The sequence below is a fragment of the Lepidochelys kempii genome, chromosome 13 (assembly GCF_965140285.1).
Source record: "Lepidochelys kempii isolate rLepKem1 chromosome 13, rLepKem1.hap1, whole genome shotgun sequence".
In the NCBI taxonomy this organism is placed as follows: Eukaryota; Metazoa; Chordata; order Testudines; family Cheloniidae; genus Lepidochelys; species Lepidochelys kempii.
This window is the reverse complement of record NC_136392.1, coordinates 11,143,909-11,160,639: the sequence shown is the minus strand read 5'-3', so window position 1 is coordinate 11,160,639 and position 16,731 is coordinate 11,143,909. Positions and strand designations below refer to the sequence as shown.

The 16,731-nt window shown below is 39.0% G+C and overlaps 1 protein-coding gene across 5 annotated transcripts in view; it reads left to right on the top strand.

Moving 5' to 3' along the window:
* GNAS (GNAS complex locus) overlaps positions 1-16,731 on the top strand; it is a 252,695-nt gene that overhangs the window by 177,370 nt on the left and 58,594 nt on the right. For 3 of the 5 annotated variants that reach the window (XM_073309219.2, XM_073309221.2, XM_073309223.2), the window contains 2 exons: positions 954-1,010; positions 14,279-14,376. In XM_073309219.2, coding sequence (XP_073165320.1) covers positions 954-1,010; positions 14,279-14,376 — 155 coding nt within the window. The remainder of the gene's footprint in view (positions 1-953; positions 1,011-14,278; positions 14,377-16,731) is intronic. The other 2 variants (XM_073309220.2, XM_073309222.2) reach the window with 1 other exon arrangement.

Sequence of the window (16,731 nt, the reverse complement as noted above, 5' to 3'; positions counted from 1 at the left end):
GGGAAGTTGAGTGCCTCACCCAGGGTTACACAGTGAGCCTCTGGCAGACCAGAGGATAGAACCCAAATGTCCTGACTTCTAGCTCAATGCCTTAACCACGAGTCCATTCTTCCTCCCCTTCAGAATGATGTTGGTGTTTTTAATGGGTGGTTACATACAGAAGAGAAATAAAGCTCTCAGGGTTTGTGTTGCAGCAAAGGCAGCCTGTGTGGTATGTTGTTGAGGACGGAAGGGGGAAAAAATGGAAATATATGACCATGCTAGTGATAGCTTTTTAACCAAAGGCATTGTGCAGATAAGGATACAGAACTGTGTGCTGAATACAGTAGGGTTCTGAAATGCTAGCAAAGGAGAAAATGAACGTTTAAATTTCACAGGCGCTTCTGGAACAGGGTTCCCCTCCCACCATCCACTCTTCTCCTTCCAGCCAAGTCCGGTATAACTTGTGCTACCAGAAATCTGAGGACAGTGGTGCTGCAGGCAGTAGTCCAAAATATTTCATCTTCCTTGTTTGTTTCTAAGCATGAAAAACTCTTGATAATGGGACTGAATCCTCACTCAAAATGTTCGTTACAGAAAGTGCTGAGTACCCTGGCCCCTCCCATAGAGCTTTGTGTTCAGCTTTGGATACAAGCCAGTTACTTGAGAATATCTTAAACTATTCGTAGGTGTGTGTTTCCTTTGCGATAGCATCAGTACCACATTTCCCCTGAAATAGCAAGCAATAATTAGCACTTATTCACACCATTTAGGAATGTGGATGATTTCCTATCCAAATGAGCTGCTAATTAAACCTTGTATTCTGTTATCCCATAAATGTAAGTAGTACTACCAAAGGGTGGGGATCATTTGGGTTCCTAGTCTGAGTAGCCTTAATATCAGTAGTACCCCATTTGATTTCAAATCAGAATAGAATAAAATAAATCTGTTTCTCTTGTATTTGCTTATCCTAGAAAGAAAAATCAACCTCTGCAGTTCCTGCTGGAGCTCCTATGTTCTTATACCGAGGTGTAAGTGGAATGCAACAATGCTGCTTGACTCTCATGAAAGTAAACTTTGTAGGTCCACAGTTTATAGATCTTGGTTGTAAGGGAATTTGCAACCAAGGTTTTGGGGTTATTTTTATGTCTAAAGACTAAACAACCTGGAAGAGAGATGTCTCCTGAGATACGGTTTTACAGCTCAGGACGTGATTTTTGTTTGACCTTTAATCACTAGGTTTACTAGGGGATGACCTATTTAAAACTCTTATTATGAAACGTGTAGTTTCATGGGACATTGAACTTTGTCCTAACGAAATTGAATCCCAGTTTTAACCACAACATTGTGTAACTGCTGTACACACCTTTTTAACAGTTTTTTTTTTCCCCCAAGTAACATTGACTTAGCTGGAATCAGTAAACAAGCAGTTCTAATGTCAGATCCACCCTACGTTATATTTTACAAAGAGAAGGTAAGGTTATGCATCCATGTTCCTGTGAATGTGGTGTCATGGTTTCACTTGCCCTGCCAACTTCATAATGCCTATAAAACATGGCTTCATAAACTACATTTTAAAAAGTCTCTTGGGTATTTATATATTTGGAGGGAACAAAGCCTTTCAGACAGTTTGTCCAGTTTTTTTCTTTCTTTCTTCTACTAATACTTTATCCTTTAAAATGTCTCTCAAGAGCCTGGTCTTGGATTCTTATTTTTTCCCAGGCCTAGAGTTTCTCCTGAGGATTATATTTTTAAAAAAAAAGAGAGAGAGAGAAGCATTCAACCTCAAGTGTTCTTAAGTCTTTAACACTTTCTCTAGCTGACATTTATAGAACACTAGCTCACCTGGATGCCATTACTTAAATTTACTAAACATTTGTCTAAGCCAGGGGTCGGCAACCTTTCAGAAGTGGTGGGCCGAGTCTTCATTTATTCACTCTAATTTAAGGTTTCGCATGCCAGTAATACATTTTAACGTTTTTAGAGGGTCTCTCTCTACAAGTCTATATTATGTAACTAAACTATTGTTGTATGTAAAGTAAACAAGGTTTTTAAAATGTTTAAGACGCTTCATTTAAAATTAAATTAAAATGCAGATCTTATCAGTTTAGTGCAGTGGTTCTTAACCTGGGGTGCGCGAGATCCCCTTTCTGGGAGTGCGAGATGTGAGATTTTTTTGGAAGGTAAATCATCGAAAACACAAATTAAGCACAGGCACATAAGTACAACTACTTTGTTTCATCAAACCTATGTATTTATTAACGTTATATATATTTTTTTAACAATTACTGTAATATACAAACAATGTTTTTAAGCTAATTGTAGTGTAATTTTTGATAAGGGGTGAGAGAACATATTTTGAGAACTCCAGACCGTCAGCGGGCTGAGCGGGGCCAGGTGTAGTGTATTAAGTTTCTTCCCATAGAAATATGCTACTTACTGTGTACTACTTATGGCTGCCAGTCCTGATGCTCTGAGCGGCATGGTAAGGGGACAGGGAACAGGAGTGGTTGGATAGGGGTGGGAGTCTCGGGGGAGTTCGTCGGGGGTGTGGATAGGGGTCGGGGCAGTCAGGGGACAGGAAGCAGGGGGGTTGGATGGGGAGGTGGGGTCCCGGGGGAGGGGGCAGATAGGGGTGGAGGGTCCCGGGGGCGGATGGGGGGGGTTTGGTCAGGGAGCAAGGAGTGGGGGGGGAGGTTGGATGGGTCAGGGGTTATGAGGAGGGCAGTCAGGGAGTGGGAAGTGGGAAAGGGGGCAGATAGGGGGCGGGCTGTTTGGGGAGGCAGAGCCTTCCCTACCCAGGTGTAGTGTATTAAATTTCACCCCGTAGGAATGTGCTACTTACTTATGGCTGCCAGTCCTGGTGCACCGCAAGCAGCCCATTCCTATGGGGAGAAATTTAATACACTACACCAGCGGACAGAACCCCAGACCGGCCACGGGCTGAGCGGCTCAGCCTGCGGCCGGTCTGGGGTTCCGTCTGCCGGCTCCTGCCAGCCGGGGTCCCAGCCACCAGCCCCGCTAAGCCCGCTGCCAGCCTGAGGTTCCGTTCACCCAGGCCAGCAGCGGGGCTGAGCGGGGGCAGCGGCCGGGACCCTGGCTGGCAGCAGTGTGCCAGTAAAAATCGGCTTGCGTGCCACAGGTTGCCGACCCCTTTATTATAAAGAGCATTTTAACTTGATTAGATCTGCACTACTGAGTAGAGCATACCCTTGGTGTCATCCAGCGTTTTATCTCGCTAACTTCTTTCCTGGGTGGAACGCTGTTTCTTTGTCTCACTTGTAAATAGTTTTTTCCCTTCCAGAAGTCTGCTTAAACTACCATAAATAAATATATGTAGACTCAAACTATTGCTTATTCATTCACTGTATTGGAGTATTCTCCACAATTCACAGAGGAATAAAGCATCTCCTAGTAAATTAAACAAAAAGCCCCACTAAGCATGTTTCTTTGTCATGTAAATTAGGAATCTTAAATATTATCATGTCACTGTGTCACCTTCCGTATCTAGCCTCAGATTTTTCAGGGCTGTTGCTTCAAGAAATCTATCAGATTTGTATCCCCACTTTCAAGCAGGCAAATAGAGTAGTCTGTTGTATATTCATACTATAATACATTTGAGTTTTACTGACCTGCAGTTTGGGGATTTCATCTTTTATTTCTTGTTTCTCAAGCCTCTCATCGATATTCTTGGCTCTTTTCTGTTTAGTAACAATATATCTTTTCCCATTGCTCACTTTGAAAGTGAGCCACTTAACATTTGCTACAAATATTGGTCTAGATCCTGCCCTGATCAGAATATTGTGTGCATGATGAACATTAGATGGAATGAAAAGGGCATCTTTTCCTCCACAACCCACATTACCTCTGTGTAAGGAGTAGGATGCGATCCCTGACCTTCCTAGCACACAAGCAAACACTCCGAAGGCATGCCCAAGGACTGTACTGACCTATAATCTGGAGTTTCAAGGGAGTGTGCCCTGTTGCTTAAGGAGTGTGTTCAGACTTGCAGCTTGATAGCCCGTGTCCTTACCCCACGTGCACAGTTTCAGCTCTGGCCCTGTCCTCACTATAGTCAGTGTCATGCTAGCGTGGTTTTCCTGACCGATTTGGGCATGGATTTTTTTTTCCTTCCCTCCTCGAAATTATGTTATCACTGTGTCATGAAACTGAAGTATACACTACTGAGGTGGCAAGTGCACAGTCTCGTTAACATGGTTTTCAGCATAGGCATAGTTTGACTTCTATATTTGGGGGGAATGGGGACAGCTCCAGTAAGGCCAGTGGGGCCAAGCATGGGGTAGGCAAATTCCAAACCTTCTGAGGCTTGCGGTTTGGGGGGCGACGTTCCCCCTGTCCTTCCCTCCCCCCAAACTATGCTCATGGTTTTCAGGAAGAATCTCTCTTCACCCTGCTCAGGTGTGCCATGTTGTCAGCAGTGGTTTTAAAACTCTACTATAGCTTACACCAGTTCAACAACAGTTTGGATGTGTGTTGTGCAACTGTTAATTCATTTTAGTGGGAAATTACTGGGATGAAGAAAACTATTCTAATCAGTTAACGCAGACTGGTAGCTCTACTGTAGTTGTCCAATGATATGGATAACTTTTGGACTAAGGTTTTAGATCTTATAAGACTATGGGGTCTCATCTCTCATTAAAATGTCATTCTGGTTTGTTTTTAGTCCTATTAAGGGTTTCATTATATAGTGCAGAAAAAAACCTACATTGACACTGCTATATAGTATATTGTATTTGAATGTACCAATAGATGAATTAGTGTTATAGGAAACAAGAAATAGATATGCAAGACTAGTCTCCTGGCTATTTCTTTCCAGGAAACTTCCCTACTACAAAATGTGATTGGTAATTTTTGGCTACTTTTGGTTCCTATTTAATTGTTTTTATAGAAGATACAAATCAGAATTATTCAAACTCAAAAGCTTGTGACTTAAGAACATAACACAAGAAAGGTCATACTCGGTCAGACCAAAGGTGCATCTAGCCCAGTATCCTGTCTTCCAACTGTGGCCAATGCCAAGTGCCCCAGAGGGAATGAACAGAAAAGGTAATCATCAAGTGATCCATCCCTTGTTGCCATTTCCAGCTTCTGGCAAACAGAGGTTAGGGACACCATCCCTGCCCATCCTGGCTAATAGCCATTGATGGACCTATCCTCCATGAATTTATCTAGTTCTTTTTTGAACCCTGTTGTAGTCTTGACCTTCACAACATCTCTGGCAAGGAGTTCCACAGGTTGACTGTGCATTGTGTGAAAAAATATTTCTTTTTGTTTATTTTAAATCTGCTGCCTATTAAATTTCATTTGGTGACCCCTAGTTCTTGTGTTTTGAGAAGGAGTAAATAACACTTCCTTATTTACTGTCTCCACACCAGTCATGATTTTGTAGACCTCTATTATATCCCACTTTAGTCGTCTCTTTTCCAAACTGAAAAATCCCAATCCTGTTAATCTCTCCTCATATGGCAGCCGTTCCATACCCCCTAATCATTTTGTGGCCCTTCACTGAATCTTTTCCAATTCCAATAGATCTTTTTTGAGATGGGGTGACAAAATCTGCACGCAGTATTCAAGATGTGGGCGTACCATGGATTTATACAGAGGCAATATGATATTTTCTGACTTATTATCAATCCCTTTCTTAATGATTCCCAACATTCTGTTCACTTTTTTGACTTCTGCTGCACATTGAGTGGATGTTTTCAGAGAACTTTCCACAATGACTCTGAGATCTCTTTCTTGAGTGGTAACAGCTAATTTAGTCCCCATCATTTTAGATGTATAGTTGGGATTATGTTTTCCAATGTGCATTACTTTGCATTTATCAACAGTGAATTTCATCTGCCATTTTGTTGCCTGGTCACTACGTTTTGAGAGATCCTTTTGTAGCTTTTCGCAGTCCGCCTGGGGCTTAACTATCTTGAGTAGTTTTCTGTCATCTGCAAATTTTGCCACCTCACTATTTACCCCTTTTTCCAGATCATTTATGAATTGTTGAATAGGACTGGGTCCAGTACAGACCCCTGGAGGACACCACTATTTACCTCTCTCCATTCTGAAAACTGACTATTTATTCCTATCCTTTGTTTCCTATCTTTTAACCAGTTATGAGTCCATGAGAGAAACTTCCCTTTTATCACGTGACCGCTTACTTTGATAAAGAGCCTTTTGTGAGGGACCTTGTCAAAGGCTTTCTGAAAATCTAAGTACATTATATCCACTGGATCCCCCTTATCCACATGCTTGTTGACCCCCCTCAAAGAATTCTAGTAGATTGGTGAGGCATGATTTCCCTTTACAAAAACCACATTGACTCTTCCCCAACAAATCATATTCATCTATGTGTCTAACAATTGTGTTTTTTACTATAGTTTCAACCAGTTTGCCCGGTACTAAAGTCAAGTTTACTGGCCTGTAATTTCTGGGATCACCTCTGGAGCCCTTTTTAAAAATTGACGTCACATTAACTATCCTCCGCTGATTTAAATGATAGGTTACAGACTACAGTTAGTAGTTCTGCAATTTCACATTTGAGTTCCTTCAGAACTCTTGGGTGAATACCATCTGGTCCTGGTGACTTATTACTGTCAATTTGTTCCAAAACCTCCTCTACTGACAACTCAATCTGGGACAATTCCTCAGATTTCTCACCTAAAAAGAATGGTTCAGGTTTGGGAATCTCCTTCACGTCTTCAACCATGATGACCAATGCAAAGAATTTATTTCGCTTCTCCACAGTGGCCTTGCTTGACTTCAGTTAGTTTCTGCTTTTCACCTAAATATGAAGCAAAAATTTATATTTTCCGTAAGCAAACATCTTCCAACCTTATCTTGCCCCTCAGGCAAACATCTGAGAATTAAATGTGACCTTAAGGTTTTCTCCAGTTTTTTTCCTTACCCATTTATTATTGCTACATGCTTCCTTCATTTTGCTAATTTAGTGATACTAAAGATTATTTCAGAATCCTTAGAGTTCAGCTGTTGTAATTTTTAAAGATTGAAATCTGTTTTAAAAAACCAATTAACATGCTTTAAATTACTCAGATCAGCTGCTTTAAATGGAAGTGGTTTTCTAATAAAGGTAGAGCATAGTTATACTCCCTGTGTCTGGTTCTCATCTCTCACCAGTTTTACACTCCTGATTTGCACTTGTGTAAGAGATATCAGAATTGAGGCCAAAGGGTTTGAGGATTTTTTGAGATGGTCTCAAGACAAAAGATTGCCCCACATGGGCAAAACAAAACAAAAAAAAAACAATTCTTACTTTCTAAGACACTAATCTCTTACTCACTGTTTATTGTACTTCCTGATTTTGAAACACCAATAAAGTTCAAGGAATGTGGACTTGAATTCTTTTTCCATCCCACATGAACAGTTAATAACCATATTAAAAAGATTGCATAAATATTTGTGGGTGCAGTTCAGATTAGCAGGACAGACACCAGAAAAGTCTAATCTGCAGTATTAAAATATTTTATTGCTAATTTGGCCCAGTCTTCCTGCCTATTATGACAGGAAGGAGGATAAAGAAGATGGCCTCTCGTTTATCCATCTCCCACTACTGTGACCCAAATGTTATTTTGGGGGACATGGGATATATCACTGTGAGGACACTCTTTCTGGGCACGTCACTGATTAGGTGTCAAGTCCAGACTCAGCCTTTCTGCTGACTAGCCTAGAGCTCACATGGCCCTAAAAGCTTGTAATGCAAGAATCTGGTGTTATTTTTTCTCCTCTATAACATCATGACAAGAGGAGCTTCTCCTAATCTCCTTCCTGTAAGAGTAGTGTATTCAGTTATGTGCTTAACTACTGTATCTTGTTTCTGTCCTGCACTAGGTTATCCTGGTTGTAGGATGAAATGCTTTGGTTATATTTTCAGCGTGGTTACATTGGCTTGTTCTGGAAAATTTCCATTTTTAAATTGCTTCCATGTTGAGTTTCCAGGGAGGTTTTTTCATGGTTTATTTTTACTTTCCTCTGTTCACATAAGCTTGCTGCTCTTAGACCTAATTGCTGTGATGAATAGTCCTCCTGAGAAGCCCTTACTGTAAAATGTGAGTAAGACATCAGAATGGGAGTCGGGAGTCCAGGAGTTCTGTTCCTAGCTGTGCCAGAGATTTCCTCTAGGGTCCTGAGCAAGTTATCCAACCTCTGTGCCTTGGTTCCTTCCTCACAGGGGTTGAGACTAAATTTATTAATGTTTGCAAAGCACGTTAGGGTTCTGGGTAAAAAGGGTCTGGAAAAATGCAATGTATTAGAATTGACTGACTTTTAAATCATCATTAATAGGGGAAGTCTATTACCTATCACTCTTGGTGCATTTGGGAGGTGGGGGGATTCCTTCTCTCACTGATTAACACACCAGCCATTGGGGGACTGAAGTAGGTTCAACCATGGAAGGTTCCAACCTCGCGGTGTGAGATTTAGGCATTTTACAGGTTAATGTGTGTCACTGCCCCTTTGACTGCTTGGTTGTGTTTTGCTCAGGTGAGCCAAAGTGAGACATTGGTGTCCCTGGATGATAGTTTAGGGTGAAAAGAGGCTGTCGTTAACTTACAATGTCAGCCTGCCCATAGGTATGAGAGCTGGATACGTGAGAATTAAATTAGTATAAATTATGCCACAATCTCAAAAAGTTTGTGGTCTTTTCTGTCCACGATTACAGTAATAAAAGTTCTACACTGAGCATTCTTAGGCATGGACTTGAAATAAATAGAAAGTCAGAACACTGAACAGTCTTGGAACAGAACGTGCTGAACAGCCTTGGTAAATCATTCAGCAGCTAAGTAGTTAATACAACGTAAAAAGTACAGTAAAATTGTGGTAGTTTTATATTTCCTCAGTTGTTTTGCTGTTGCTTGATTTGAAGAGACGCATCAAGGTAACAAAACTCTGGGACAAGAGAAGTTAATGGGTGAGATGGCAAGAGTGGGGGAGGAAGATCAAAAGTGTGTTGGAACATAAAGTTAAGGTCCTGGATAGATGCAACAGAGGTTCATTGTTCTCATGCATTTTTTTTCATTAAGCTGCTGTTTCTTTTCTCCTAATACAAACATACATTTGCAGCGCCTGAGGACGCTATATGGTTTGCTGACGTTTTTGTAAATTTGAGTTCATTTTTATGCTGATTGCTGATCTGAAAAAAGAAACTTAATATTTTAGGGCGTATGTGAAGATAATTCACCTTTCAGATGATGTCTTCAGTTTAAGTCTGTTTTCGTACTAAATGTACACCGAACTGCTGGGCTAGCTATCCAAAATCTGTTAGGGCAATAAGAGTTTAGCTATGAGAAAGTTCCACGGAAATGCAAATCGATCTTTCTTTCTCCTCCTTTCTTCTCAGGTAACCAGAGCAGCAGGGACTTTGGACAACACGTCCTTTCCCTCGCTGCACTGTGAATAGCTTTATAACTAAAAATAAACTCCAAGTTGTGGGACCAGGGGAAAGGAACAATCAGAACAAGAAATGCCTAGAAAATACAAAGTTTTAATCAGAGGGCAACTCATGGGGTAGGAGAAATGAAACCAAGACTGAGAATTAAGAATTTACTGAAGTAGAAAATTAACTGAGCACAAAAAAGGGATGGGGGAAGGAAAAGAACTACCCTGAACTAACGAGTGGCAAGAGAGATTTTTGAAGTAATAGTGATTGAAACTTTATCCTGCTTCTCCTATCCCATCAGCATTTTCCTTCGCAAGGAAATTGTTGTTTCTCTTTCTTCAAATATCGATTAAAATTCATGTTAAAGAGATGGGGGTAGCCGTGTTAGTCTATATCCACAAAAACAAGGAGTCCGGTGGCACCTTAAAGGCTAAGATGCCACCAGACTCCTTGTTGTTTTGATGTTAAAGAAAGACAGCTGCGGTTTTGAATTTGACTTAACTTTAATACTGTTAATATTTAGAATCCCACAGTCTTTCTTTGGTGTAACACCAGTTGATATCAAATTAAGCTTTTTGTTCCATAAACACTTAAGAAAAAAAAAGGCTGAAAAAATTAACCTCATTCTCTAAATACATTTTTCCATGCCCTCAATAGAAAAAAACATGTGTGGGGGAGGATTAGGATTACACCATTGGGGAAATTCAAAAATGAGTGCACATTTATGTGGCTAATTTGTGTGCACAGTTACTGAGAGTGAACACCCAATAGTGATTAATGTGCGCTTGACTGTTCATTTAGATGCTTGCTTGCCACAATTGCACAAACGCTCAGGGTGATCATGTGTGCAGATTAGACCTGCAAATTCATCTGGACTGCTAAATCTACTTCCAGTTAACAAATGGCAGATGGTCTTGATAATAGTCGTGCCATGAGTTCAGGGGACTGGACTAGATGACCTCTTGAGGTCCCATCCAGTCCTATGATTCTGTGATCACCATTAACATACTAGAATAGTTAGAGCTGTAACTAAACACATTGGCTGAAAGGGGATTGCAGCTGGCAAAAACCAAGAAGCTGAATTTCTTTGTAGAGGTCCTAAAATAAAACTTTGGGAATTGGGTTTGGATATGGCTGCTGTCTTATGATCACATGGACAGTATAAGAATGTGAGGCGCTTCTGACGTATTTTTCTGGGGAGGGTGTAACCTAAACACGTATGCCCATGAAATAGGAATATTCTGCTCATTGGTAAACTGCCATTTCCATCGCCGAGCTCCTGAAGAGATATCCAAGCAATGGTGTCTTAAAACTGCAGGGTTGTTTAGAGAAATTCCTTTCCTTTAAACAAGAAGTAGGGGAAATGTAATTTTAAAAAACCCAACAACTGTACAATGATTATTGGAAAGGTCATGTGCAGTTCTGCTTGCAGAAAAGGTGACCGGAATATGGTACTTGAGCCAGTGAATAACCGGTCTAAGGGAATTAAATCCAAACTGCTTAAAAGCTCTGATAGGCAGAAAAGTCTATGGTTATTTATAACAGTAGTGTGTGCAGTGTTTTGTGTACTTAAATTACTAAGTTGTTGCTTGTTTCTTTTAAGTTTATTCAAAAATACTTTCTTGGGCTAGAAGCCAGAAATATGATTATATATGAAACATGTAAAGTTGCTGAAGCTGAAACTTACTTTTTCACATGCAGAAAGCCTTTTTTCATATAGTATTTTTAGTATGTCTGTGGCAGGTGTACTGAAGTATAGAGCTTTCCTGGGATATGTGTTTGATTATAATCCATTTTAGGAACATATGTAGTATTTAACTCTGGCATAATAATAATATCTAGCTTTTGTATGGTGCTTTTAATCCATAAATCCAGTGTGCTTACATCTGTTGTTACACTGCAAAAAGTTAAATCCTGTAAATCCTTTGATAATTTATTTTGTAAGATACAGATGTTAGAAGTCTGATGTTGTCCAATTATATTATTCTTGAGATACAGATACCTTCCAGCAATCACCACTTATTTGGAACCCAGAAGAGCAATACCTTTACACTTCTGTGTAGGTTTGAACACAAATGAACCAGTCTGTGTTTTTTAATTTTTTTTTTAATTGAGTGGATTGCTGACACTTCCAAAACTATAAACAGACCTTAAATTCAGGCAATATATCACCATTAAGTGAGGAAAAGAATAAAATAAATATTTTTATCATAGCGGATTTGGGGAACTTGAAAGGGAGCCAGAATGTTTGTTATGGCCCAGCTTAAATGCCTCAAAACTAAGTTTAGAATTCTTATTTTTCCCTTTTAATTTTTTTAAACATTATTTATTTTCAGCAGGTCGGGTAAATGGCAAGCTGCCCCTATAATGAACCTCTTTCTGTGGAAATTAGCTTATTAGTCATTAATAAATGAAAAGACTGGAAAAAAAATTCTGATTAGATAAATAAATCATTCCACTGAATGAATGTGACCCTGTAGTATCTAATCTGTGCATAGTATATGTACAAATTGAGGAACTGAATGTGTGTTAATCAAGTGTAGAGTTTACTGCAGTTTGATAGGCTGTCATTTTGATAGATGAACAGCCAGCCAGGCTTCAGAGGTGGTAACCCTTAGCCAAGAGCTCACTGTTGCCCATCTCTGGGTTTAGTAGTGGTATTCCAGCCAGCAGTAGCATAGCATAGAGAGATGTGGTCTTTGGAGATAATCAATATGTTGAGTTGCACTTGGAAGCAAACAGGAAGCCAGTGCAAAGCTCAAAGCACAGGTATTCCCTTTTCCTTTAGCCCTATTCTGCCCAGCAAGTGTCTGCATTCTGCTCTACCTAAAACTTCTACCCAGTCTTCAAGTAAATCACATTGATGCATCTCTTGAAATATGTTACACAGCAAATATTCCTTCCCTTAAGGAATTTGAAATTTTCAGGCCTCCTGTTGTCACAATGATGGACTGAGATGGAGAGTGGCCCCTTATGCATTTTAGACTTTTGGAGGCCTGGTGTTCTTGGAATTTATGTTGTTCAAACCAGATATTCAGGCATTTGTTGCTGGTTTTTTAATTAAATATTTATTTATTTTTACTCTCTGCACATATGGACAGTACAAGATCTTCCTGCTTATATCAGAAAACTCTCAAAGTTGGGTATTGAACTGTGTCCAAACCGTCCTTCCAAGTGGTCACTTACGCAGCAGGGAAATCAGTTGTCACTAGCATGTAGAGTCAGTCAATATAATCTACAAGTTGTGAATCATCTCTTGGAGAAAGTCGATTTGGATCTGCACTCTCCTTTTACTTCAAAAATAAATAAATAAACTAAATAAACAAAAAAATTTACGACAAAGAGAGAGCCCTTTGCACTGTTTTATTTCTGTGTCTTTTTGAAAAAGTGTCAGTGTTTTTGCATAGCACATGCTTTCCAATTTGTATTACGTCTGCATTCTGGGATGGGATGTTTCACTGTTTCTTTTGTAGGTCTGTGTGGAAATACTTTTCAGGTAGCTGCATCACTATCTACTTAGAATGTCATATAGCATGTATTGTTTATTTGTCTCCTTTTCCCCATTAGTTCCTTATTATACCCATATTGTGCGGAACTGGAATTTGTAGATATATATTTCTTAGATAATCTAAGTGTACAGGTAAACTGAAGATATGTATTTTTATTTTTAGTACATTTATTAAGAGGGAGGGTTTTATTTGTTACCATACATATTTTCTGAATTAGGATTTTGACTTACTGCATGGAATCATTTTACTAATGTATTGGTCATGCTCTGTTTTGATTTGAGAAATGTTCCTGCTGCAGTGTGTGTGAATTCAGACTGTCACATTATGGAATGTAGTAGGTAGGGCTAGTGTCCCATCACTGTTACTTGTAGATATTGAGGATCTGGGGGACAGATGTCAGAAGTGTGTTTCTGTTACCTTACTTTTTACGACATCTTTTCCTACCTCTTACTCCTCGCAATCTAGGCTTTCGGTTGAGTTATCTCTGTGAGGTTTTATTCCTGACATTTTACTTTTACAAAAGCAAATCTTCTTTTTAAGAGACATCCTTTGAGCTTTGTAGTCTTCAGGCATGGATCTATTGGTGGAGAAGAAAGTTTCTGTTCTCTGCAGGTAGTGATTTATATTAGCGGAATCACATTTTTGAATGCACTTAAATCACTTAGGAGCCTAGCTCTCATTTTCAGAAGTGGAGTAGGCACTTGGGAACCCACATCATTGAAAGTTAGCGGGACTTAGGCACTTAAGTCACTTTTGAAAATGGTCTCTTTAGTGCTTTTGGAAAATTTTACCTAGATCCACACTCAGTCACCTCCTGTGAATTGGAGTTTTGTTGTTGTTTGAAGCTGACAGAGGCGGTGATATTCTGTGTACGCCCTTTGGTCACATGGCCTGTGGATTCCCCAAGAGTTCTAAATTATTTTAGTTTGTTGTTGAGCCTCTGCATCTTGTGTCTAAAATCAGGGATGTGGTCTCTACCTTTACATAAGAATTACAGGTATGTATGCCTTGTGAAAAAAAATAAAATAAAAAAGACTTGGCACTCGGCAATGTAAACGTGCTTGCCCCTGAAAATGGTGAACTGAGTAACATAGGGAAGGTAATACCAAGAGTTGGCAGAAGAGAGAAATTAGGGAGCAAGCTTTGCCAAACAGTTAGTGGTACTTATTGAAAAGCTCAAAGCTGTACATGTATGAGAACATGATCTGTGCCCACAGACAAAACCGTTCAGAGACAGTGTATCAGTTTGTATAAAGTCAAGATGGTGCAGACATCTAGCTGTGCTCTAAAGTTAGCACTAAGCATAAAACATTTATAATTGTTTTTCTTTGTATGTACATACTCCTTTTCCTGCTGACTTTTTCCCCCTCTGTTTTGCTTTCAGGAGTTTTATGAACACACAAAAACACTTTGGCAAGATGAAGGTGTGAAAGCCTGCTACGAGAGGTCTAATGAATATCAATTGATTGACTGTGCACAGTAGTAAGTAGTACTTCTGTTCTGATGTGTATTGTCAATAGCTATAATTTTAGTATTTGCAAATGATAGAATTCACTTTGTTTCCTGACACACACACATTCTGTCCCATGAAAAGAATACGGTTTCACTGTATAGTAAACATTATCTTAATCAGCCACTTGTGGGACCTCCTAAAAATAGTCAGCTAATGGTAGTCTTTACATGTTAAAGAAAAATTGTATTGCAAACATTGGAGATCCCTTTAAGCAGTCTTGACAGGGGACTCAATTTTTCCTGAGATAAACTGTGTCTTAATAGTGTGTCTGAAAGCCAGTCCCCTTCCTTTCCAGTGACAATCACTTGGACCCCACCTCCTTTTCCACTGGCAATCAAATAAAATCCCTGCGGCATCAGCAATTGTTTACATGGAAAAGTTATACCGGGAGGAACATCTACTTTATTTGTAGCTTTTTAATGCAATTTAGCAGCTAAAAAGAAGGTGGTGGAAACACCAGCAGGGGCTTGATGCACAGGTCATGCACATTTCAGAATGGGAATCACTTCACTCCCATATTAATATTACTATGTGTAGTAATAATTATAGGGATGTTAAGAGATTGGAGGCAGATTTGCAGTTCTTTACTCATAGCATAGTTCAGAAGTTTGGTTGTTTTACTATGTTAGTATGTTTTCTATAAAGATTACTTTATACTTTGGTCATAGTCTTAGAGTTGAAGGCCAAAAGGGACCACCAGAACATCTAGTTCTCGAGTGCATAATGAAACCTTTTTTTATTTGGAAGAGTTATAGTTAAAAGGTACCATCTATGAATATTGGAGTCTATCCTTTCTTTTTAGCTTAGGGTAGAAGTCAAAAGCAAGATTTTGTGATTGGGGAAACAGTTGCATCTCATTTCATATAACGATCAGCGGTCTGTAGTGCTTGAGACTGTGTGTTTAGGACTGGGTCTTTCACAAGTTTAAAAACATTAGATAAAGTAGAATATGATTTTATGTCTCTGTTTACCTCAGACCAAAAGTAAGTCTAAAATTATCTTTGCTATAAAGAGACTGCTTACCATGACTCTTGCATGGTTCTGGGTCTTAAGAAACCACTTTAAAGTTATGACAATGTTTCTAGGACGATTTTGTTTGACCTGCATTTAGACCCCCCTCCTCTAGGTTACTGATATTTTTCTAGTCCTTTATGTGGTCACTTAAAGTGGTTTCATTGTAAGTTTATTTGCTACACAACAAGAAATATTTAAGGGCTTGGGATTTTGAGTTTGATGTGTAACACTATGCTCTAAAGTGTCGCCCTGTCCTTACTAACGGAACTAGTAAAAACCATGTTTCTGGCAGTGTTTGTTACCTTGCTGTTTCTGCTAGCATAGCAGAAGTAGGTAATATTAGGAACTTGTGCTCCCTCTGTCACGTTGATCTGTACTGGAATGGGATACCAGTTTTATGTTTTGCTTAAGATGAAAACTCAGGAGAAAACTTAAAATATTTTTTGCGGTCATTTCATGATTGCTGGACATGGATTTTGTGTTGGGTCAGCAGGCAGGAATGGCCTTTGATGGTTTTACCATCCTGCTCCATCTAGTGGAACATTGATTTTTACAGCATGGGTTGTTGAACCAAAAATAAATCCTAACCACTGGTGACAAATTGCAGAATTTTTTCTAGATTATTTTTCGTTGTCCAATTTGTTTTTAATTTATTCCACAATCTCAAAATTCAGATTGTTTTTTAACTTAGAATTTATTGCAACATTTTAGTAGTTCTTTTTATAAAGAATTTTGTCCTTGTTAGTCATAGTTCCTTTTGGTGCTTTTTGATACTGCACTATTCAGTAATTTTCATATCATAGAACCAAAGGGAAAAAGTTGATAATGAGAAATGTTTGCTCAGAAATTAACTCTGCTTTGAAATCACAGCATACCTCATTGCTACTGAATCTTCTGGAAAAGTATCAAAAAGTACTTTTAGCAAAATTATAATGACAGACTGATTATCTTGAAAGTTATCCAATGGCCACACTTAAAACAAACCAATAAAAGAAATCCAGCAAAGACAAAACAGAGATTCCATCACTGAGGACTATTCTGGTTTCAATGTGAAGACCGCCATTAATAATAGTAATGGCAGCTAGGTTTCTATTCTACAGTAAAATTACTCTTCTAAGTGGACAGTTTGTTCAGAGAAAATATCCAAGGTTTTTAAACGCTTTTTGCTTTTTAAAACTGCAGAGTAAAACAAGAAATGGGCACTACTGAATTTAAATAATAAAAATTCTATTAATCATCTTCTGTTTTCAAAATAAATGTAGTTTCCAAGAAGTTTTTTTGCTCCTCAAAGTTAATCTTTTTAAAAATGT